The sequence below is a fragment of the Falco peregrinus genome, chromosome 3, assembly GCF_023634155.1.
Source record: "Falco peregrinus isolate bFalPer1 chromosome 3, bFalPer1.pri, whole genome shotgun sequence".
NCBI classification, from domain to species: Eukaryota; Metazoa; Chordata; class Aves; order Falconiformes; family Falconidae; genus Falco; species Falco peregrinus.
Genome location: NC_073723.1, coordinates 76,495,515 through 76,520,682, shown reverse-complemented (window position 1 = coordinate 76,520,682; position 25,168 = coordinate 76,495,515). Strand labels below are relative to the sequence as shown.

At 40.4% G+C, this 25,168-nt stretch overlaps 1 protein-coding gene across 1 annotated transcript in view; it reads right to left on the bottom strand.

Moving 5' to 3' along the window:
- The window catches only part of MOCOS (molybdenum cofactor sulfurase), a 232,778-nt gene extending 216,101 nt beyond the window's left edge, over positions 1–16,677 (bottom strand). Inside the window, exon 1 of the mRNA XM_055799822.1 lies at positions 16,444–16,677. Within this exon, the coding sequence (XP_055655797.1) occupies positions 16,444–16,573 (130 nt within the window). The 5' untranslated portion in view covers positions 16,574–16,677. The remainder of the gene's footprint in view (positions 1–16,443) is intronic.
- Positions 16,678–25,168: the final 8,491 nt, after the last annotated feature.

Here is a 25,168-nt window from a genome sequence, read left to right as displayed (position 1 = left end):
ACATTTATCAAAAAATAATGTTATAGTAAACCACAGTTTTTAATTCTGAAACAGTATGATAACTGCAGAGATTTGTCAACTACTTCTGACAAAAGTAACAAAATACCAGCTTCCTAATGACTAGGCCTGAACACAGCAGTATGCGAGAGAAATCTTACCTAACACAGGCCTGCCTTTAATAGGAATAACAGCATGCAGCTTCCAGACACTCTTTTTTTAGCTTCAATGATGTCTGGTATGTTACAGCTTACTAAAAGAAAACTAAAAATCACTTGAGCTGTTGACACAAGCACATAGTTTATGGCCCTCTTTCTGAAGGACTGTTAATATGTGACACAGCTTTTGGAGGTTTGGCTATTACTTTGAAACGAACTCCAGACAGCAAAACTCCACTGCTGGATACTGCCATAGAGCTGTTCAGAAGGAGCAGTTTGTGGGTCTTCCAGAGACATCAGCTTCCATTGGGTACAGACGTTATCATTCTCTGGCCTCTGAAGGACTCCAACAGGACAAATCAAATCTTTTCCAAAGTCCAGTGAGTCAAAAGGAACCCAATCTGATTTGAGTTTCCTGCTGTACTACAATGTATAACCAGAGCAGAACTTTGCCTTCAGGTCACAGAGACCTCACCTCTGTAGAAGTGCAGCAAGCTTCACTCAGACAGGAGAACATGTGTCAAGGTCTGATTCAGAGCCTTTGAAGTAATTATGAGGCTCTGCTGAACTCTCTATGAGTTAAACCATTAACAAATATGCTATAATCAGCACTTCCTAAACACACCGCACTGATTATCTTTTTGGTTCCAGGCCAAGTTAAAGAGCTAGGTTATGATCTGCGCAGAAGCTTAAATGACCTTTGAAACAAGTGAATTTTTCCTTTCTTGAATAATACACTGGGCTGCTAATACTGCTGTTTCACAGCGTCTACAGGGCATCTTCAGTCTCTGGGATAGGCACGTACTCTCTATAAGTTCAGGTATCAATTCAGAAAGCACAACATTTTTAATAATCCATCAAAAAAAGGAGTAGGAGGGCTACAATAACAGGGGCAACAGCAACAGAATCTCAAAATTTCATTAATTAGCTTACTAGAGTCAGTCATATCAAATAAAGAACTGCTCTAGAAGTGTGTTCAAGGCATCCAGGTGATTGAATGTTTTCTCCAAGCACATATTATACACCTTTATTTACAAATATGCACAAATATGCCTGTGTATGCAGTACTGACATGGGTATATGAATATATGTACATAAGTATCCCCTCAAGAGGATAATTAGTGTTTTCATGTTGCTTCCCGTAGCAGAACATAAGGAAAAGCAGATGTGAATCTGAAGACTCCCTTCCCTTACAGCTCTTATCCACCTTCTCTTCTCCACCGCTTCTCTAACTGTACATTTTGATATTTCTGGAAAAGTGATAACCCAGAAGTCATCACAACTGCTTTCAGTCTCAATTAAAATTAACATCTACAAAAGAGCACCAACACTCAACAAAAATAATACCAACCTTTGGTAAAATAATAAGGTTGATTTTTTTTGTCAGAGATTCTTTTGTTGAAAAAAGAAAAGATACTTCACCTTTAGAGTGCCCCTTCCCTCCCCCTCAAATAAGACAGATCAAAACAAAAGTATCTAAAATATCTACGTTAACCATAGTTGTTGGTAGATAGCTTGAAGACACTTAGGCATGCTTCTAACTTGAATAAATTTGCATTTTCTAGAGAATTCCAGTACAGGGGACTAAGTTCTAATGCTGTTCAGCTCAATGCAAGTCCATTCAGTCAACTACTCCTCTCCTTTGCAACTTTGCTTTGTTTATCAGGATGCTCTATGTTTAAATAAAAGTAGGATTTGGGGCACCTGTGAAGCTATGCTAGTACTAAGAGAACAAAAATATCTGAGCATCATAAACCCAGTAATAGACTGATGCCACGGACAAAAAATATACAGAATTTCATGTTTGGTAACAACCTTCCAGTAGATACCTTTGCCTACAAAAATGAGTTTTGCAGTTGCTCCTTTTTTTTTTTTTTTTTTTAATGGACCCAGCAATAAAGCAATTACAACTTTATCCAAGTTTTATAACCATACACCTAAAGAATATTTTGCTGTGCTTCACTAAATCATGGTATAATTCCTCTCAATTAAAGGCCTTCTTTCAATACTAACACCATTAGGAATGAAAGAGAATTACAATTTCACCATAAATTATTCAAAGCACTAAATACCAATGGCCTCATTAACACTAGACTAGCTTTGAGAATGAATAAAAGATTACACATGGAAAAACAAATATTCCAGTTTCCCTAATCTCTGAACTCTGAGCTTAAAATCACAACTCTGCCACAATACCAGCTATTGCATTTTGCCTTAAGGCAGCTGAGAAAATATTATGCACTTAAAAATCAAGCTCTTCCCCCACAAAATGGATATTCTTGACACATTTGAATAAATTAAAGGATCAGACAACATTCATACAACATACCTTACTCAGTTTACAACACAAGATAGTAAAAATAGTACCTAGATAAAACCACACATAGCATACTCTGCCTCCAGGACTGGATCCTGAGTTTGACTAGCAATTTCATATCTGGAGCTTCCATAACTACCATAACCACACTGGAGTGCTGGAGTTGCTGGACCCACGCTAAAGCCTGTCCCTTCGTTATAGACCACTTCTACTGATGCTGTATGGAACAGATTGCTGAATGCACCTATGCCTGACAAGGGCAAAGGATGTCAGGTGGCAAGTAGAAAGTTGTGCAAGCTACGAAATTCAGGCATTGATTCTGTAACATGAAGCAAGGATGGAGAGGAATTTTAAGCAAGGTGAGCATTATGACAATGAATGATCAAATTAATAACAAACAGTATTATCATAAATGGAAAAGTAATAGCAATTTGCTAATATTTCAGAGCTCATTCCTGTGCTGTTAATTTTCAAATACTTCCTCAGACTTGCTAGTCTAAAACCATAACTAGAAGTAACACGACAGAATACTACTGAGTTTCTGTAATGAGCTCTTATTATATCCTGAGAATTTCTTTTTGTTAAATTTGTGCTTGCAGGCACAATATTACCAGATTCCCCCAAAGCAAGTATGTTTAAGGCAACAATAGTATGTTTGGTCCTTACCACCTGCATTTTATACCTACTTACTTGTCATTACGATTAAATTAATTTGTAATTCCTGTTAATTTTTAGCAAAATTGCACGAACATTTTTCACCAAAAGGATCACCCAGGAGATGTAAAAATGAAAAATCTAAACATATCAAAACCACCTTCTAAAATAGTAAAGTTTCGCAGTGGAGCACAGAAAGGCTAAGGTATGGAAATACAAGAGAAAAGATTATAACTCTAAGTAAAAGAAACACAAAATCAAATTAAATAAAAACTTAAAATTCCCAAATTAGTATGTTAGGGTGCCCTCATTTGTGTCCTTAGTTACAGTTACCTCAAGAAGGACCTGATTTTCAAAGAACTGTAAGATCACATACATTGTAAATCTGATTCAGTCAGATGTCTCAATTTGCCCCACCACGCTTCAAAGGAGAGTATCCAAAATTCAAACAATTAAGGGGGAAAGATCTCGGTCAAAATATTCTGACACAATGGTAACTCAAAGAATGCATCTAACCCAGTGTACACAACAATTGGCTCTACATGTTTCATTCCAGATTCATTTACTTCTAAAAAATGCTCTCTAAATTTGTGCCATAAATACCAGCATGGGAATGATCCCTATTATGTCATGTAGTCACCACCACAATGCGATTAATGGCCCCTCAACAGTCAGCCTAGAACAAACCCAGGCAATCAGCTGCACAGAACATCACATGGGTTTCATGTGAGATAATTGCTTTGAAGAAGTTTGTTTCCGAATGGACAGCAAGTGTTCCTCAATATTTTGTACAAACACGAGATACGTGGTACTTTGCCTTCACAGAAAGTCAGGATAAAGTAATAAAGTGAACCTCATGAGATCAATTATTGCAAAGTACACAGATTACTTTTTTTTCTACAGGAGCAAACCATGGGCTTCCCTTCTCCAACTTCTGCTGACAAAGGGATACAAGAAAGGCATTAAGTGTGAATTTTTCCCCATGCCCACTCCACGTTCTTCTTTGCCCTAGTCCCCTTCCAACTTAAAACACTTTTATTTCCTTCTGCTAAGAAAGATGACTGTTAAGCACTTTGTGTTCTCACCACAGTGAAACTAAAATTCCTGGATTCATATATATATATATATATGTGTACACACACATATTTATTATATCTTTGTTTATATTTTTATATATACCCATTGTAATGACTGTCAGTGGAAAGACAATAACAATCAGTTTTGATAGGAATAGGTTCTTCCTTATATGACTTTTTTCTCTAGAGTTTCATTTTTCCTCATATCATATTCCTGTCTACAAGCTGGGAAATCCAACCAACATATATCCAGAGACTACATACATTAGACTAGACTGCTGTTTTCTTCTGAGTCATTCCACAAGGAATACATAGTGCAGTGAAGTAGATTCAATGCATGCAACACTGTCCATAACTCATTGACGTTAGCAGACTAAACAGTAAATTTTCAGTTTTCTCCTCTGGATTCAGCTATTTCTATTCTCCAACTATGGGGAATTCAAACCACAGCCAAAAAAAAAAAAAAAAAAAAGAGATGCATGGTGACTACAGAGACCACAAGTCATGAAGATGGACTATTAAAAGAAAAAAAAAGTATAACAACTAATCTCTTGATCTAAAGAAGAAAAAAAAAACAAGAGAGTTCCCTTCCACACCCCACCCCTCATATCTGGAAGACTTTTATAACTATCAATTGTACTTATTTGACAAATTCTTACGCTGTTTCAATACAACCCATGTAAGAACCCATGTAATTTTTAGACACAGTAAATTCTACAAACATAAAGTTCAGGAGGCACTTGAAGAAGTGGGAAGTAGCCAAAGGCAGGTTTTCCTCTTTACTTTCTAATACCCACTCATAAATAGTTTTACATGTAATACTGAAATACAAAAACTGAAGAAGAACATTGTAAACTAACTGCTACTTGATTAGTTTAGTATGTAATCATATTTCTGCCACTCAAATGGAAGGAAACAGAAGCAGAAGTGGCTGATACCATAGGTTGGGTGTACCCACAAGGTATGTAACATTCCCATTTCAAGAACTGATCACACACTTTTGGAAACATGACAGCTGTCATGAGATTACTTGGTACTGTTTCCCCCACTCCAGCAGCGCTGAAGTTTATCCAGGAAGTGCTGCAGTGTAATCCTCATGATACTTTACGAGTACACCTATCCTTCTCTTACTTGCAGAAATGGAAGAAAAACTGATTAAAGTTCTGACAGTAACAGATACTTAATCTCTTAGGACCTGTCATGCTTAGTGATGCAAAGCTCAAAGAATTGACCAAATGCCTCCAAACAAGTGTTACACACTATGAACACTGCAACAGTCCACACATTCAAAGGAACAGAAGCTTTCATAATTTATTTTTTATGGGTAGCTTCAGCTCCCATGAGCTAAAAAGCTGGCTTCGCCTTTCATTAGAGCTAATCAGAATATAAATATTTCAACAAAAGCAGCTGTTTTTAAATTTGACATCTGGGGGGCAGGCAGGGGAAGATTTCTTCCAAACCTTGAAAAATACAGGATGGAAAGGAAACTCAGTAAAGAAAGTATTGATGTAACTCACTAGAATTTTTACTTTTCATCATTCGTGAAGTACTCAACCTCATACTATCACAGGCTCCTAAGGATAACCAAGAGGGTGAATTACAAGAGGGAGGAGTAGATGGCTTCACCCCTTAAAGAGCGTTTCACTGGACTAGACCCACCCTTTGGGCAAGTTGATATTGAAAAACAGGGGGTGGAGGGAGGATTTGTTTTTATAGAGCCTAAATCTCAAGGAGGGTTCCTATAGTGCCAGAGGAAGGCTTTGACTTCGGTCCCCACACCTCTCCTAGTGGGTCAGGTGAAGCTGGGGCCATGGTAGTGCTCGCCAGAAGACAGTCCTGGTTCCATGGCCCTGCAGTGCAGTGATGCCTTCTGTGCTCTGCAGATAAGATTCACCAAGCCTGAACATAAGGCAGCTCCTAAGAAAATCATCATTGCTTCTTCACTCCCAGAAGCCTGGGTTTTTTCCAAGTAGTAGTTTATACCCAAAGATCACTTTAAATTCTATTTTCCAACCAAAAACCCCTAGGCTGCTACAGAAATAGAAGACAGAAAGTTTAAAACTAAAACTTGACAATGAGCTATGAAAGTTACTATTGAAATAGCTTTTTGTGACATGAAAAAGGAATATTGAAGAAACTTACTTTCTGTCCCAGACATCTGCCTCCTTTCCCTGTCCTCACATCCCACCTCCTCCTTCAGCTCAGTGTTTTAGACACTAGAGGCTTTAAAGAATGCAACTGCAGTAGGAATCACCACCCATGATCAACTCTTCTCAAGGAATGTATTTCACAGTATCAAATCCTAAATTGTTGTTATGTTACAAAAAAAATGAGTGCTTCCCAAAGAATAGATACCCCTTATGTTGGAGTTATAATTGTAGTGTTTTTTTCATAGGAGAACCTCTTCAATGCATGGTAATCCCTTCAATGCTGTAGAGATGTTAGATAGGCGTGAGTACATCAAAAGCTGCTATTCTAATTAATGAAAAGTTAAATTCTCACCTAAATCCAAAATCAGAGCCTTTACTCTAGGTTTACTTTGCAAGAAAGAAAAAATAATGATTTTCTGTTGGTTAGAGAAGTTACTCTGTCACTCTGTAACTGATCCCGAAAGACAAAGAGCAGATACAACTGCTAGTGCCATGACTTTTTACTCAAATTCCACTTCAGTGAGTTTCACCTTAGCATGAATTTGGAATAGATTCACTGAAATCCACCATTAATTTCCCCAATAAATGACAGATTTATAGCTGTGGTTTCAGGAAGTTCTACATCAAAGACAACTTCCACCAAAAAAATGGAAGACAGAAAGAAAGACAGAAAGGAAAATGGAAAGTAAGATGGGAAGGTAAATTGATTCTCACAAACATTCCAGCTTTGCAAATTAATATGGCTTTTGGGGGGCATTTAATGTACACAGCAAGTGATTTTCCCATTAAAAATACCATAGTTTTTCTCTCTTCCTTCTAAATTTCTGATTTTGGTGAGTTTGGAGAGATACTAAGTTCAGTGACAGAATATTAACTAGACAGTTAATAATCCTTGAAACAGAGAGCTTAATTTCATTACCAGAAAAAAAAAAACCTGCCTGCACCTCCAACAAATCAAAAATAGTTGTAAGCAGCAGAACAGAAAGGAGTTTGTGAGTTCCACTCACAGGGGTGCTCAGTTCCAAGAAAAAGGAAAGTCAGCTGCAGTGCCATTCAGATGTGTCACTCTCCTTACTTCCTTATTCCATCTTCAAAATACACCTTTGCAGATATTCCTTAAAAGTTATTTTTGCATTTTAATGTCTCTGGCATGTAATTTCATGTTACCCAAGCAGGTTTTAGTTTATTTCTTATGTACCACAAGTCTTCCAGTTCTAATGAATTTAAATGGTGTATGTTTTTCTTCATATATATTAGTATTAAATTATCTCCTTTTTAGAAGGGCAACAAAACTGTATTTGTATTGTTAGGCTGTCGCAGCAGCACAGTACCTGTCACTAAACATCTATGCTAAGGTGATAAGAAGAGGATTATTATCATATTGCTATACTTCCTGACCGCCTTCCACAACAGGGCACTTCTCGGGCATTCACATTCTTAAGGGAATACATTTAAAAGCTGTTATTCATTAATCAAATGTTTTGTTTGGTTTTGAACACAAGCTATGGTCAAATAACCACAGAGTACAGTAATCTATGTACGGTTTTGTCTGAACATCAATTTGGTCAGCTTCTCAGCTCTGCAATACCAGCTAGTTTATGTGCGCGGGGGGGGGGGGGGGGGGGGGGGGGGGGGGGGGCGGGGAAGAAGCACGTCCGCGGCTGGCAAAGGCTCCTTTTTTGGGCAGTCTTTAATTTTACTCCATTCAGTCCATCAGGCAGAGTTCTTGCTAAGCTAACCACTTTTATTTATATGCTTTTATCCAGTCTCATAAGGAGGCAACAGGCATTATCAAAGCAAATTGTCCATCACAACTGAGATCAGCCAGGGCACTAAAAAGTGTCTCCCATTCTGCTCACTGGGCTTATGCACTCCTAAGTTGATTAAATCTGTAACAAATTATCTTCCTAGCATGTGATGCATCAAAGAGAATTTTAAAAGTTGCTACTGCCAGAGCTGCTGAGTAACATTTTGTTTTGTGAGAATTCCAATTGTTTATATTAAAAGAAACTATAAGCAGATAAACAAATAATAAAAATGTGACTCCTAGTCACGTGTTTAGTAAGTTACTTAACAGGTTACACTCCTTAATAAGTTACTTAGGAAATGAGCAGCACAGCAGATGAACGGTGTACTTTACTCAACAGCAGTACAAAGCCTTTTTTTTTTTGAAAGCAAGGCAACATACATTTGTGCCCATGACTGATACTATCAGTTCCAAATTACTGAATTATGACAACTTTAATGCATTGTGTGGCATGAACATAAAAATGTGGAAAATCCTGGGCTTCTGTTTCTTCCTCAGGAAGAAATTACAGGACAAACTTTCTGATACCTGTGTAACTTCACCTGACCTGTTCATAAGTTTGCAAAGGGATACAAACAGCAATATTTGGTGTTTAATTGTGCATTAATGAAATTAATTCACACATTATTTAATTAATGAATATTTGTTCAAATGAACTTCCTGCCATCTTTCCAAATTTTTATTTAGGACATTATTTTGCATACTGCCAGCAGATGTAAGCTTAGTGGTGTAATCATCCTTCCTCAGCCAACCATGTCACCAGAAGTTCACATACCTAGATATCTCTCTTTCAAGAAGGCACTAAGTGACAAAAATCTTGTCCAGTCATGTTCTTAGCTTTCTTTTAAAAGCATTTTAGATCCTGTTGCTCCAGGAACTAACCGGAATGAGCACAGAAATCACACCTTCTTTACTTCTCTTGTAAAAGCCATATTCCCCTGGCTGCTACAAGAAAGGAGGACTGAGTACAATCCTGAAAGCAAGAAAGTGGAAATAAAATAGCAGGGAGGGAAAGATTTACCTCCCAAAGAACTGCCTTCCAATCTTATACGTGTATTTCACATACTGGACAAAACAGCAGCTTCTGCTTTTTTCACTTTCCTGCATGATACTCACAACAGCTGCCTGCCTGGGGTCTCATCCCCATTGCAGACACCTCACAGACCAGCACTTCTCTACAGCAGGAAGACAGTGAAGGGGCAAAGAGTACAACAGCACAGAATGTAACTGGGCTGCCACAAATACTGGCAGGAGCATAACAACTTGCCTCATTAGCAATGAAACTAATTAAGTCTGACTTTTTACTGCTTTGTGGCCTGTCTTTATGCCTCCCTGCCCTAATATACCCCTGTTTCACCATAATTGTAACATTCCTTTCCCAAACCTTCAGTTCTTGACACCACCTTTTTTCACAATACCTCCACAAAACACATCTTCCTCCTAACTAATGTGACAGGAAGCAGTCTGTGGTTATAATAAGCAGACAAGGCAACACTATCAGCATTATTAACTTAGGAAGAGAAAAAAACCTTTACCAACGCCAAGCTGGCATATTCCTAAAAATAATCTTTTTTTTTTAAGTTCATTTTTTAAGTTCAGAAATATATTAAAAAAAAAACCCAAACAAAACCAAAAACCAAAAAACAAAACACCTTACTAGTATTTTAGAATCACATAAAGGAAAACATCTCCACTGGTGGCTTGGGCCAAGACCTTTATAAGAAGTCTGAGACATTTGAGAACTCAGCATCCTACTTCCTAAATATCACCTCCAAGTTAAGCATCCCACTAGCCTCCTGCTCTGCAAACATACTGTGCTGTCTACCCATTTATCAACCTCTCATATCAGTGCTTTTTATTATGCAGCACTCTGCAGCATGGTCTTCCTGAATTCAGTGACAGTCGTTTCACATCCAGGCAATGCCTCTGCAGCATCTCTCTGATACCACGTATGCAATGAATCAAACTGATCAACAAAAACTGACCTCTCACCTCTGCGTTTGTCTTTTTGTCCTCAGACTGGAAGTACCCTTGAATTCTGGTGAGCAGCTCAGATATGGGAATTGCTACAAAAATTTCAAGAGCATGCCAGGTTCTGATTTTGCAGCGGAAATTCCAGTATAAGTGCAGGGACACCATAAGCAGATCCCATTGGTCTGAAAACTTACATATGCTCTTTAATTCATAAACTTACATTTCATATTTAAAACAAACCCCAAACCAAATCAGATATACATCATATGGAAATATGCAGAAAAAGGCGAGGAAGAAATCGATACCCATCTCACATACAGCAGCATCATAACAACGGAGGACAAACAGGAGAATCTAAAAGGAAGCAAAGGCAACAGAGGGAAGAAAGCACCACTGATGTGGGATTTTGTAGGAACAAGTTTTTGGTGCATTTCCAATTTTTGAGTAAGAGGTAAGAAAGCATCTGGTGCTTTTCTAAATAAAACATCTGCCTGTTTCAATACTTTCATGCACTAATATACATCTTGTGCAGACATTAATTTTAGAGATAATGTATCTTTTAATTAGAAGTGCAATTTTTTTAAATGGGTGGCTGATACCCTGCAGCATCTATGGAGTTTCATAAAGTACCTTTCCAAATCTATTTTTTTTTTATCTCCACATGTTGATTTAAAAACCCTAATGTCTACATATGATTATTTCCTGTTGTGAAGAATCTAGTCCCAGCTGATCGACTTCATTTCTAAAATACACCTGAAAATTCCGAGTTCATGTCAACTGTATCAGGTTTATGGGGTTTGGTATTTTGCTTTTTCGTTCAATGTTCCTGTATTTCAGCCAGTTTTAAACATCTTGTACTACGTCACATAAGTGATTACAGAGCCAGTGTAATGGTGCAGTGGACATCTTTATGTGGGTATTTCAACACCAAATTCAAAGTTAAAAATGGATTATACAGATATTACTTTGAATAAGACAATTCAAGAAAGAGAAGACATTTCCTGTGTCTTTCAGGGATTTTTTTCTTTCCTCTAACTAAACTTTAGTAACTAAGTAATTAAAACTTTATTCAGTGCTGAAATATTACCATGCCAACGTCATTGACTACTCTTCACTAAGAGCTAGGTCCATCACTAAGAGCAAAAGAACACCCAGCTCTGGGTGATCATTTAAACGATCAGTCCTGCACAGAGCAGACCACCAACAGCCTTCTAAACCCTGAAATGCAAGAGAAGAAATTCCTGAACAGTACCTGTTACTTCCATGTAGGCAGAGGAAAACATCTGAAACTAACACACAGTTGCTATTACTGCATTAGGCATTAAATCCACTTTGTGTTCCATACACGCTTCCTCTTTGATATCAATTGTTAGGTAATAGCTTAGACAACTACTGCTGACTTGAAATCAACAGGGAACATTAATGCTTTACATAAGCATACATATTGTTTTTTACAAAACAATTGGCAGTACTTGTGCAATTACACTTCCCATACCACAGCTTCTTTTTACGACACCTTTTCCATCCACTAAATGCACCTTCCAAAATGTCTTCTAGCATTTCAAACTGTCCACCAGCAACCTCCTTCAATAAATATAATTTATTTTGCTTTCTTTTCCCTCCCAAATTGGAAAAAAAAAATAATAAAAGTGTTTCACAAAATCAAATCACGTTGTGACAGCGGGGCTACAGAGGACAGAAGCAGGTTACCAGCCAGAGATCTCACAGTCGCTGAGGAGAGTGACCAAGACTTGCAGTGGTAAGAAGAGGAGCTCTCAGCTCACAATTAATTATTGCACCTCACCACAAAATGGCACATATCTTGCTTCTGGTTCAGCATAGACCTTAGAGAACAATCAATCAAACTAAATTTATCCCTCTTTATCAAACTTCTTTAAATAGCATGATGAGACGTGCATATTGCTAACTTGCTCAAAGAACAATATTGCTCAAAGAACCTAACTATAAAAGGTTTTGCTGAACACACACACTCAGTCTTCAAGAATAAGAGATTTAAAAGAAAATATTCATCCACAAATAAAAATTATTAATAATTAGGAAATGAGCAAAACATAACAAACACAAACAGAAGACAGCTACCAGATCAAACAGAACAAACAATCAAAACAAAACCTCTGTGGATGTAAAAAAACCCACAAAAACCCCACAGAAATTATTCCAAATCTTTATTTTTTTAAAGGAAGAAACCAATCTCAGATACAAGGCTGATAGAATTTCTCATTTGACAAGGCAAGCAAACTGGCACAGCAGTAGAGAAACTGAGGTTACGCCTACATTTGCAATTAACAAGCGAATACAACTTTTCAGGCTCACAGTACACTCTTCTTCTCAAGTTTCACAAAATGTGAGCATCAGCTACCTATCAACAAAATTACTCTGAGCTGACACACCAAAATGCATTTCCTACTTCTGAAATTCAGCCAAAACACCAAACTACCCCAAACATGACAAAACAGATAGGCTTTTCTGCGCTCAGAGGACAGAGTTGACCTTTGCTAACCAAGCCACTAAGGACTAACTCAAAGTGCATGGAGGAGATCTGCTTTTCCCATTCTCCCACTTACTGGAAAAGTCAGTGCAAACAATTAAACCAGCAATATAAGTAAAAAGTTTTATTTTTGTTTAAGGTCAGACCGAGCATCATTCCTTAACTGAATAACAGAATAAGCTCTCGTACAGGTGACCTGTTCGTGGGACATCATTTGACTTCCAAAGAAACAAAGGCCAATTCTCCTACTCAAAGCTTAGTTTGCCTTTCCTCTCTGTTTAACAGGCAAGCTACATTGTTACTGTTGTACGTAAACACAGACATCACAAATATGCATACTACTATGTTAACACATGATTTGTCACATGACTGTTGAAGTACAGAACGGTGATTGATTAGACATTAAATATGACAGCGCATCTTACCTCAGTTAAAAGACTACCTTAAAATAGTCAGCTGCCCTTAAAACATACATGATTGCTAACACGCACTGTTTTTTATTTGGGGGATGAGTATCCACTGCTTATCGCTCTTGGAAAGCTCCCACTGAAATGGACACAGCTATCTTAGAGGAGAATACTGGCACACAACTGAAACTGGAAAGTTATCTTGGGATTAAATGCTGCATCACAAATCATGTCAGCTTTTTCTTTTTTCAAACCACAATGCAAACTGAAGCTGATATTTTCTTTGCTATGATAAACATCACAGAAGCATATTCATCCCCATTACTTAACAACAGAACCTATAAACTCCCGCTGATTTCTTTATCATTTTCTAAAGCACAATTTACAATCCTACACTGCAGATAAGGGTACACTGCTCACAAGATTAAAGTCAAGGTCACATATTGCACATACTCTGCTGCCTGTGAAACAGGGATCTGTTTCACAGGCTCCACATATATTTTTAGAAGGGCCTGCTCTAGCCATCAGCTAACAGCCCTTGAATTACAAAAATGAAGATAAACTTTGGCTTAAAAGGTAAAATTTAAGGCTTCTGTGCCAAAACAGACAGACCCCTGCTGATTCAAGGAAGTAAAGTACTTCCTTTTATCCCTCCAAAAACCTGAAGGGTAATTCCCCAACACAGTCACTATGAGCCTAACTTTCCTTCAGATGGAGCCAAGGGTGAAATCCCAGATTTTGACAGGGCAACAGGTAGACCACCTTTGAAAAATCCTGTTTTTATAGTATGCCAGTAGCCAGTGTTCCCCTATATACATCTGTTGTACCTTCTTCTGAACAGGCACTTGTGCAACTATTCATACTAGAACTGCAAGAGAAGCACAAGTACCATGCCAGCAAAGGTTTATAACACAGAAAAGGTTTCTGCCTCCCCCAGAGAATACCATTTGCACAAGATGTCTTTAGTGGATGCCACCAAATAACAGTAATCAGGAAGAAGTGAATACACTGATATGCAATAATTACCATTATTATTACATGCTGCTTACACAAAGATGACACTTCCAAAATTGAGCATTAGGCTTAATTCATGGATATCTAGAGAGGACTCAAAAAAATTGTGTTCACATAAAAAGTGAGCAGCAAAATCTGGATTTTTATCCAATTTTAATGACGGGAAGATCTTTGAGGCATGCCCCAAATAAACAGACAGAGCAAGACATTACTGTTACCTACCTAAAAATAGAGCTCATGCTCTTCTGCCTAGCGGAACTAGTTAAGACTGTTCTTTCCTAGAAGGGATTAAATTGCAGCACCTTTGTGCAGTAGGGGGACACACAGCAGAGGTCAACCCTATGACCAGCTACCAGGTTCCTTAGGGAATCAGCATTCATACAATCAGGACTTACCCATAATGCTGACCCAAGGCCTCCAGAGATGTAAAACTTCTCCCTCATCCCATGTTCTAGCAGTTCACTGAAAATGCTTAAGTAGCTAAATGCCTGAAAGACCCACTAATTTTTTGTAAGTCACTTAGAGAAGGCCCCTTTATTTACTATTGCTGCTGCCAACTGGTACAGCCACCTTTTCTTTGCATTATTTCAGCAAGGCAACAAAGACCTAGAGCTTTAAAAGACATTTATGTAACAACAGCAGTGTGCTGAGACCTTCAGCAACTGGGGATACAACTACATGGCTAAATAAAGGGAGGCCAAGGAATAAGTACAAGCAACATGCTTATCATCCATACTGCTCCACCATCAGCCAGTTCCTCTGTCCTGGACAAGTCCAACTAGTCAGATACAAGAGACACAGATGTGTAAGGCAGGGGACACAGCCTTACACACTTTGTCTGGGAATCTGTCCCTGAACACCCTTTATTTGGCACTACTGGCATCCCTTGCACGCACAAGCTCTTGACTAGAGGAGATATGGCCCTGTTCTTAAGATAAGAATCCCATACAGGACACCACGTGTATGTACAGTGATCAGTTAAGGACACTGATCTTCTTCATGGAGGTCACAGGCTTTCAAGATGAATGGGCACATTAAAATTCTGAAGGGGAAAACAAAGGGCAAAAGGAATTTGCAACCGAGGTCACCTTACCATAGACTATTATGTGAATTCAACTAGCTAATATTATAACAGATTCTATTTTATAGCCTGTATTTGGTTTTATTTATCTTTTTCTGGAAATATTCTGAATTATCTATCAACCACAACTTATTTTAATAGGTTGCGTGACCAAAGTATAACTCAGTAGCCTACATTAGCCAAAACGTTTTTAAATGGAGGCAAACTCCTAACGCTCTGCCTTTGCAGTGATCTCCATTTGGGAACCCAGACTGACTGACCAGAAATCGTTTATTAGCAGATACGCTTTATTTCAAAACTGAGGAGCCTCATGAGAAATAAGCCTGGCTCTCGGAGTGTTGAAAAGTCATCTGCCTAAATGTCTAAACAACGTTCCAGTTACAAAACACCCACTTTTCGTCATCTGGCCTGAATTCTGAACAAGCAATCTCTTGTTATCAAACTTCCACTGATGCAAGTAATAGGACTAACACCAGACTGTGAAATTAAGTCACTGAACCTTTGTTGAAGTTCCTCAAACTGCTGCTTGAAATTAAGTTGCTTTCCACATCTTTCTAAGAGAATAAGTGTAACTCCATTCTTTACTAAACACCTGTGTGCGAGAAAGCCTGCTCTTGCATTTGATCACCGAAATTCAAACAAATGGCAAAGAAGAACAGCAGCACGAAACTCAACAGAACCCGTGTGGTTTAAAGAGCGGTTTCAGAACATCCAGATCCACACTATTTACTCTGCTCTCCAGTCTTGTTCATTTCCCAAGTACTTTGAAGTGCTAATATCATGGACATTAACAACTTCTTCAGGTAAAATGGCTTATTGTAGTGTATCCATCACCATTAGATTTGAAGTAATATATTCACGCAACGTTTGATGCTGGGGGAGGGGAAACCTATATAAACCCGCGAAAGTAGTTTACACATACTTGCCTCGCCACAAACCTTCACTAGACAAGGCCTGTTGTACCATTTTAACTTCCCTCCCTCCCCCTTCCTCACAGCTCATTTCACGACTTGTTGCGGTTCGTCAACGCCGCTGCTGAGCCCCCGGCACCCCCGCGGCGCTGCGCCGGAGGCGGGGAGGAGGGGGCGGCTGCACCCCCGCCGTGACGCTGCTGGGCTGCGCCGCGGCCGCCGCCTCCCGCCCGCCCCGCCCGCCCCGCCCGCTCCCCCCCGCACCGGCAGTTTCCCGCCCACGGGCCGGGCGAGCCGGGTCCGGCGCAGCCGCCCCCGCCCCCGGGCCGCCCCCCGCGGCCCCGCCCGCGCCTGCCCGCGCCCCTGGGCTGCGCCGGGCCCGCGGTACCTCTGAGCCGGGGGAACTCGCGCTCCCGGAGGCGGCGCAGGTCGCCGCCGTACCCGTACTGGCACCCGGCGGGGCAGGCGGCCTGGAAGGCGCGGAAGGAGAGCAGCTCCCCCCGCGGCGCGCCGGCCATGCCCGGCTGCAGGCGGGAACGCGGGAGCGAAAGTGACAGAAACGGCAGCGCGGCTCTCCGCAGGCCGCCGAACCTCCCCGCCGGCAGCACGGCAGGCGGGCACTGCGGCCAGCACGGCACGGCCCGGCCCGCCTCGCTCCTCCCGCTCCCGCCCCCGCCAGCCGCCCGGGGTGCCCGCGCCCCGCCTGCCCGCCCAGCCCCGGGAGCGGCGGCGGGGCCGGGGCTCGAGCCAGGCAGGGCCCGCCGGTGGCTGGGGCCGGAGCACAGGGAGGCGGCGGCGCGGGGCGCGCTACAGAGCGGGCCGGGCGGCGGGTGCTGGACGCCACCGGGCCGGTCGTCCGAAAGCGGCGCCGCGCCGGCCCCGGCCCGCTCCCGCCGCAGGCAGCAACGCAGGCGGGTCCCCCGGGCCGCCGAGCCGGGCAGGGCCGGTCCCATGTGAATCCTCCCGAAGGACGAGGCCGTCGGGTGTGGGCGCACGGCAGCAGGCGTGCTTCTGCCCGCATCCCCGCCTTTGGGGCGCGCTGCGGAAACGGGGATAGCTCAGGGAAATCTCTTTTCCCTAAACTTTTCAAATTCAATGCTCAAATTTTCCTCACTTCCTTTAGATGCTGCTCCTAATAGGTAGTGGAAGTCACATGCTCACACCTTGCATTTGGTGCATGGTACTTTTTCACCACACTTACACAGCTCTACTGGCCGTAGATGCCATATGGTCAATGTATAGGACTCCAAAAGCCTAAGGAGTGATAGGGGCTGGTCATCAGGTGTAGAGAGACTGGTAGCCATTCATGTAAAAGCTCTTGCATTGTAGAATAAACTAACCACACACATACAGGAAAAAATCATTGGCAAATGAATAGTGGGTGTGTGGGTGGGTGTATTGGATTTTGTTTTGTTATTTTTATTGAAAAAAAACAGAAATCCCTGATCTACTATTTGCGCTGAGTTTTTTCTACTCATCATTCGCAGTCTGCAGAGCGTCAAAGGACCCCCTAGTCCAATACTAAAATAAAATGCGTGTGTTAGGATGGATCTGCACCCAAATTCTGGTGAGGCAGACTCTTCAGTTAGATTGCTTGAAATGCTATCCATTGATCATCAGTGAAATGGGAAACTACCAAGAACAAACTTCAGCCCAAATTGAACTGTAAAGATTTTCACTTACAAGGCAGTACTGAATAAAAGCTATGCAGAAAACTAAAAAATAAGCCTGACATGAAACAGCACACTAATATGCTCCCTATTTTATATATTAGGAGGTTTTGCCCGACTTAAACATATAGCTCTGCCTTCAAGGTTCTAAGGAATATTTCTATAAAGCTATAAGAATATGTTTGTCCCTAACTCTGTATTCATGATCAGGACAGGTATAGAGTACTGCATCTCATTCCTGGATGCAGCAGTACATTTTGGCCTAGCCAATGATCTTGTCAAGACAGATTACCAAATGAACCTTACCGTACGTGCTTCCTTCCAGATGAATAGGGCACCTATGGTGAAAATGAACAGTTGTCATCAAGTGGGAGAATGTTTTTAGCTGATGTTCCTGAAGTCACTTCTTTTTTTAAACCAGAACCTTGCACCAAATACCATTTTTTAAATTTTATTAATCTACACATTGCAATTTAGAAGGGCCTATGCCATCACTGTGACTTTTTTTTTTTTTTTTTTACTGCAGATATATATAGAAAATATCTGCCATGGATTTTCCCTCATATTTCTAGCTTCCTGTTATCAATTTCCAGAGCAATTTATTTATATTGATTGCTATCCATAGTTCCCTGACCATTTTTATATGCTGTTTATGTCAAATAGTTGTTTTCCTTATTGAACAAAGGCTAGTTTTCCCTACCAAAACTGCCTTTTCTTGACAGAATGCAGCCTTCTGATCTTACACTAAGTTCATCTTAAGGTTTTATATTCCATTCACATTTCTGTGTAAAAATGGTTCCTCACAATTTCCGCATTTATTTTTCCCTTCTGATTTTGGAAGATTAGCCCTTTGGAAGCAACATGTGCATGGAGATAGCGCTAATGTGGAACATGCTCTGTTTGCACATTGCATGTAAGGTGGTGATGATCACTGATCATTGGGGAACTACAAATTTACAATTCAGGGCTTAGTACATCTTCGTCCATCATAAAGGCTGACTGGAATGTTCTAAATAACAAGAAGCATTAAGGTTACTGTGTGTCAGTATAGAACTTTTTGTGTTTGGAAATTAGAATAACTTGTGAAAACTAACTACGTTTACTGCTGACTCTATGTCTGAGGTAAAAACTGGAGTTTTCATGGAATTTCCCCATGAAACAGTTTTTCCATCTGCACATGGCAGATGCACAGTTACAGAGTAACTTTTCCTCTTCTTTGGTTATTAAGTGAAGCCAGGGGATCAGTCCATACATAAATTAAGTAATATACATTAGTGGACGGATATGCCTAGAAAGTCGTGTTAACAAAAGTGTAAAGTCTTAAAATGCTGTTAGTGAAAAGATCGTTGTGCACGTGCACCAGGCACATAAACTGCATGCATTAACCCCCCAGCCATGCACACACGCACACAGAGTTTTGCAGGTTCTTTCCTTAATGGAGGTTCGGTAGCAGAAACAGAGCAATTTAACTTGCTTTTCCCAAGTTTTAGCAGAGTGAAATAATGCCTCCAGGTAATCTAGTTAGTAAGTTTCTTGATTTGTAAATGTTAACATGTAACACTGCCATTTCTTGGAAAATTTACAAAATAGGAAAAGTTTTTTTTTAATGTCTTCACTGCACTGGGACAATATTTTTTTCTCTCTAACAACTATTCAAAAGCACTACAAGAAACAACAACAAATAGACTCCACACAAATGCTTTGCAAACAACTATAAAAACAATATACTTATCTATAAAGGGGTTGCGTTGTCCTCTTGCAGCTCTGTAGAACAGCAATGGGATTGCAGTATTGGACTGTATGAGCAAGAGAGGTTGCCCCTTCCTTGTAGTAGCCTTAGGAATAAATTAATGAAAACTATGAATCAGAGCTTATGGACATGGTTGGATATTGTATTAAAGAGTTAAGCAGTTTGGAATTGTGTAACATGAAGTATGCAGAATATTTTAAACAAACATAACGTAGTATGTACCGCAAGAAAGGTCTTAGAATGGAGAGGTTTTGCTCTCAAGCAGAATTTTTGCCAGCAGAAAGTCAGATACTGCTCCAATCCTCCACTGACACTGAAAGCATTAGTGGAAATTAATGCTACAGCCATCAAATGATTGCACAGAGGTCAGCACAGGCACAGCCTTGCCTTTGTGGTTGTATGTTAGGAAAAGCATTACTAGCTCATCGCAGCCCAAATCACACTTGCTACACATTTAGGTGTGACATAACCTTTCTCATTTGTTCTGTATACACAAAATGAGTTTTCACCCTGCTATATTCTTTTTCATGTTCTGTCATGGAACAATAAAATAAAGACTATTTTGCTCATTCCAGAGACAACCTGATGTGTGCACACACTGCTCCAGTCTGATTAGTTAACTGGTTGATCTGAAAAGATGTGCAGTATCAGAAACTAATGCAGTTGCTTACTGACTGTAAGCAGTTATTTATTGACTATAAGGAAAACTATCTAATTCACCACATGTTGGCAATTGGTTACAAGAAATCCACTTTTTGTATGTCCCTTTGAGCCTACCAGTTACAAAAAGCTGCTAGAGCATGTGTGGCAAAAGTCAAGATTACGTCTAGTTTATCCCTGTGCGCATTTAAACAACAGCAAAACAATATATATACAGAAGAAAAAAAATGGTTATTTTTTCACTGACATCTGATATTCTGTTTTGCACGTGGGTTGTTGTCTTTAGTAATAAAAATAGTCGCATTTCTCCTCAGAATTAGGGCTGATCATTGTAAGCTGTTTAGTTTGTTGGTCTGTGGCGATTTTCCACTGGGGGCAGGGAGGGAGGGCGGAAGAGTCCTTTAATCCACAAACCTTCAGCAATGATACTTCAGTTGTAGCAGAGGCAAGCATGAAAACACAGTTTTGGTGGCTTAAGTGGAAGAAGGCTATTGATTAAAATCATGGAAGATGCTTCAGCACTCAAAGGACTAACTCGAGCTCTGAAGTAGGTTGGCAAGAGCGTTGCCATGGGCTTCGGTGGGACTTGGGAATTGCTCCTCAATAACTTACTAGCAGAAGAATCACTGAGAGACACAGCGGAGCTGTCCCTGCTCGCTGGCTCGCCATGTGTCCCCCAATGCTGTCAGGGCTGTGACTAATGGCACCCATTAGGTGCTTATTGCCACCTCAGTAGCTACGGAGAAGCATTTTAGGAAGGGAACATGAGGGAGACAGGGAAGCAACCCCTCACACCACTGCAGGGTGCAGTGGGAAAGATGCAGCCCTGGCATGGTCATAACCCTATAAACCTCTGCATCCTCCAGGCCATTGTGGTCAACCACTTCCAAGAGAGTACGGCCATGCAGCGCACAGCCATACTGCTTAATCCTTCCCCCATGAGGGCCAACATTTCTAATGAAACCCCGATCAGCAGTCTGAGAAGAATTCTGAGCCAGCAGAGCAAACAGCTTGAGCAGAAACACAGGTACCATGCTGATTTGGTGGGACTAGCCATGCAGCCAGCAGGATGGGTCTCAGTTCTCTGCCCTTTTTGCCTTCCCATTCCACTAAGGCTAACCATTTCTTAGTAACTTCAGTCTGTATGTCCTACCCCCTTCTTCTCCAGTCTATTTGCAGCACATGTTCTTTTCTAGTTTTCTTTAAACTTGGCTAATCCTTGCCCACCAGAGCCCCATCCCTTAAAAAAATAGCAGCTATCATGACATGAGAAAGGAATCTCTCAGTGGCACAGCTGGTGCGTTCTGCCCCATTTCCACACTCCTTTTTAGGCCTGTGTTTTTAAATTCTAAACTCTGGGACATAAACCCTTTTTTCTGCTATTACCGAATGCATTTGTTCAGTGTTTGATGTAATCAGCTCTGGTTCCAAGGCAAACTCCAGTCCCCACCTTAGGCAGCAGGTGGTGAGCATCTAACGGGTTTAGGCCATAAGCACTGACACTCGATGAAAGTATTTAATTCCTTCAAGTGTTACTATTAAACTTTATGTTCAAAGGGTTTAACAGTTATTAAAATATGATTTATTGCAACAGCATGACAAAGCTTTGTGTTGCTAACGAGAATCCAGAAGTTCAAAGGAAGACTTGATCACATAAGCCTCTGCTTTTGAGAAGCTGATTGTGCTGCAAATATGACATGCATGAGTTTGACAAACTAGACCATCTCTCATTAAGTCATTCCGACTAAAGCAGATTTCAGTGGAAAGACATTTGTGTGCACCCCTTGTCACCCTAAGACTCAGGCAGGGGGCAATGCATGGAGATGGGAGGAAAACTGAAGGAAACACAAAACCAAAAGTTATTTTAACAAGAGGGGCCAAATCCAATGTGTTTGAAGAACCACGTTTCCCACATGGAGACCAGAAGTGAATATGGTTTGGGATTCAGGTTCTACTGCTTGTCCTCAGCTGTATCGCCTGCCCAGGCAGGGCAGTTTTATCATGAGATGCCTGTTACAAATCAGTACTGTGCACAGAAATCAACATGAGTGATTATGCAGGGCTGGGTTTAAAATGATAGGTTTCATATCATAGCACATCCACTATGACTAGAATTTGTAAATGCATGCAGCATACTAATGGGTTTTGCTTTTAATATAATGTATCCAGAAAATATAAACACTTTCGATCTCTGACAGGGCTACAAGTGTCAGGAAGATATTTCACACTGAATTATTAATGTGGATTGGAGAGTCATAATCTTGCTGGTTGAGGCTTAGTGATACTGACTTTAAATGGCAAACAGCTTTTTACAGTTACAAAATCCAAAATGTTTCGTATATCCACCCACAGAAGGGCAGAGAAGATTTCTGTACTGCATAATAGATGCAACATATCCACGTATGTGTTGCTTATAACCATGAAGCTTACAGTTTATACCTGTTATCACAAGCTACCCAAAAACATTCCCAGCAGTTCAGCTTTAACAAGCTGGCAACTATGTCAAAAATTTAATTCTCTCTTTCTTTGAAACAGCTTTGCAGACATAAATATGTACCTAAATATGCAATAATGTTTCTCATCCCATTTCCCTTCCTTAAAAGCTTTCCATTATCATTTGATTGTTCAGCCTGAAAAATTCAGAATCTTTTGTGCAGACTAAAAAACAATATGAAACAAATATGTGATGAGTTACTTGTTGAGCTTCCTTATTTTCAATATATGGCTCAGAATTATTTTTTATTTTTAAGATAATTATTATCTGTTGAGATGATACATTTGACATTTCTCTTCAAACACAAAGCTGAAGTATATTTGATGCTGTTGACCAGTTTTGCCACTTCTGGTAGCACACTGAGGTATTGTGATAGTGATTTTCATGAGAAATTTTTGCTATATAGATTCTTCCACATAAAAATATTCATTTCCAAACACAAGAGCTTTCACTTGGAAGATACTTCACCCTTGGTTTCTGAAGTGCAAATGGGTGGTGGGGAAAACAAAGATCACCTTTGATAATTTAAAATAATCCTGTTCTTAGTGAGTTTTGACAGTCTTTTCTGTGCTTGCAGATGGGTTCCAAGCTATAGCAGATAGTTCACTACAGTAAAAATTCTTATTCTGTGCACACAGAGGATTTGACGTAAGAGCTAGCTGTTAATCTTTTTTCTTAAAGTTTGGGAAAACAGTGTAAGAAGAGATTACCTCTGTCTTGATACTAGAAGCCTTAACTAAGTGATTATTGCTTGTATTTTTAATTTCGGCCTTTTACAAAGTGATTTCTAGTAGCCTGCAATTAAAACATAAATAAAAAAAAAATTAGAACTTTGATGGAGTCTCAACTACCTGAAATTCTTCTTTTCTTCTGAATTCTGAAAGTCACTGCAGTTATGATTCATGAATTTAGAAATATTGCTTAGGAGTCTTACTTTATGTATGACAGTAATGTATGCCATCAGCTATGAGCAGTAAGTTAGGTATGATACCCTGACCAGCAGCCAGTGTTTCACACACCTGTAAGCAATCTATTAGGTAAAACTGAACTGGTACAAAGAAACCACAGAGTATTAGTATGCTTATATAATTCTCCAGCGCAGTGAAATAAATCACACCAGAGAAGGGGGAGAGGCACCTGGGCTTGACCAAGTAGTTATAAGAACAGAAAAGGGAAGGTCCTGGGTTCCTGTTGTGGTTTAAACTAGCAGGCAGCTAAACACCACACAGCTGTTTGCTCACTCCCCCCACAGTGTGATGGTGGGGAGGTGGGCAGGCATTGGAAAAAAGGTAAAAAAAGGGTTGAGATAAGGAGAGTTTAATAGGGCAGAGAAGGAAGGGGAAATAATAATAATGATAAAAGGATATACAAAACAAGCGATGCACAACGCAATAGCTCACCACCCACTGACCAGTCCTGAAGCAGCAGGCTGCCACCCCCTGGCTAACTGCCCCCAGTTTTACTGCTGAGCATGATGTATGGTATGGGATATCCCTTTGGTCAGTTGGGGTCAGCTGCCCCAGCTGTGTCCCCTCCCCGCTTCTTGTGCACCCCCAGCCTTCTCGCTGGTGGGGTGGGCTGAGAAGCTGAAAAGTCCTTCACTTGATGTAAGGACTGCTCAGGAACTACTAAAACATCAGTGTGTTACCAACATTATTCTCATCCTAAACCCAAAACACAGCACTACACCAGCTACTAGGAAGAAAATTAACTCTGTCCCAGCCAAAACCAGGACAGTTCCAAATATTTGAACACCCATATTTCCCATGGATTTCACATTTAACCCTCGAGCACCTCTGAAAAGGAAGACCTCCCATGACTCACATTTTGTAAATGCATTTAGAAAAGCACATGTGAGTTTTGAGTTTCTAAGTACATGGTAAATCTTTGGCATATTTTCACGTAATCAGAGAATCTTCAGAAGTATTTCAAAGTAGGCTTTGATAGAAAACCCTCTTGGTTGCCCTGCTGTTTTGTGCAGAGGAGATGTTTGAAAGCTGGTGAAGAAGAGCTGTTACGTAAGTGCTGATCTCCACCCCGATTTTCCACTGATTGTGACATTTAACCTTAGCTGACTAGATCAGCAAAACAATGTATAAAGCTGCTTAAGAGAAGGAGCGGTCTGACTTGCTGGTGAAGCTTCAGACAACTTCATTTACTGCTGGCGCAAAGGCTCGGCTCCCATGGGCATTTCAACATGAGGCAGTGCGGCATCTCGGGCTTCTGGCACTTAGAGGCAGTGTCATTTCCAAATATCCCCACAGGCCCTTTCCTGTAACCCATGGGCAGAATTAAGGAAGAAGCCACAGAAATCAACTCATCAAGAAGTAATTTAAACTAATAGGAACAAATCACAGACAGAAGTTGGGGAGATTAAGCTTATAGGGAACTAAACTCTGTCCAGATCTTCTGCTTGCCTCAAGTCTGGCTGGAAAGAAACTGCTTTCTCCCGTTGGTGTTGTGAACAAGCACACTGGCAAGTGATAAACCCTGAAAGTTAGTGCTTATAGGGTTGCAGCACAGCATCCAAAGCCCTAAT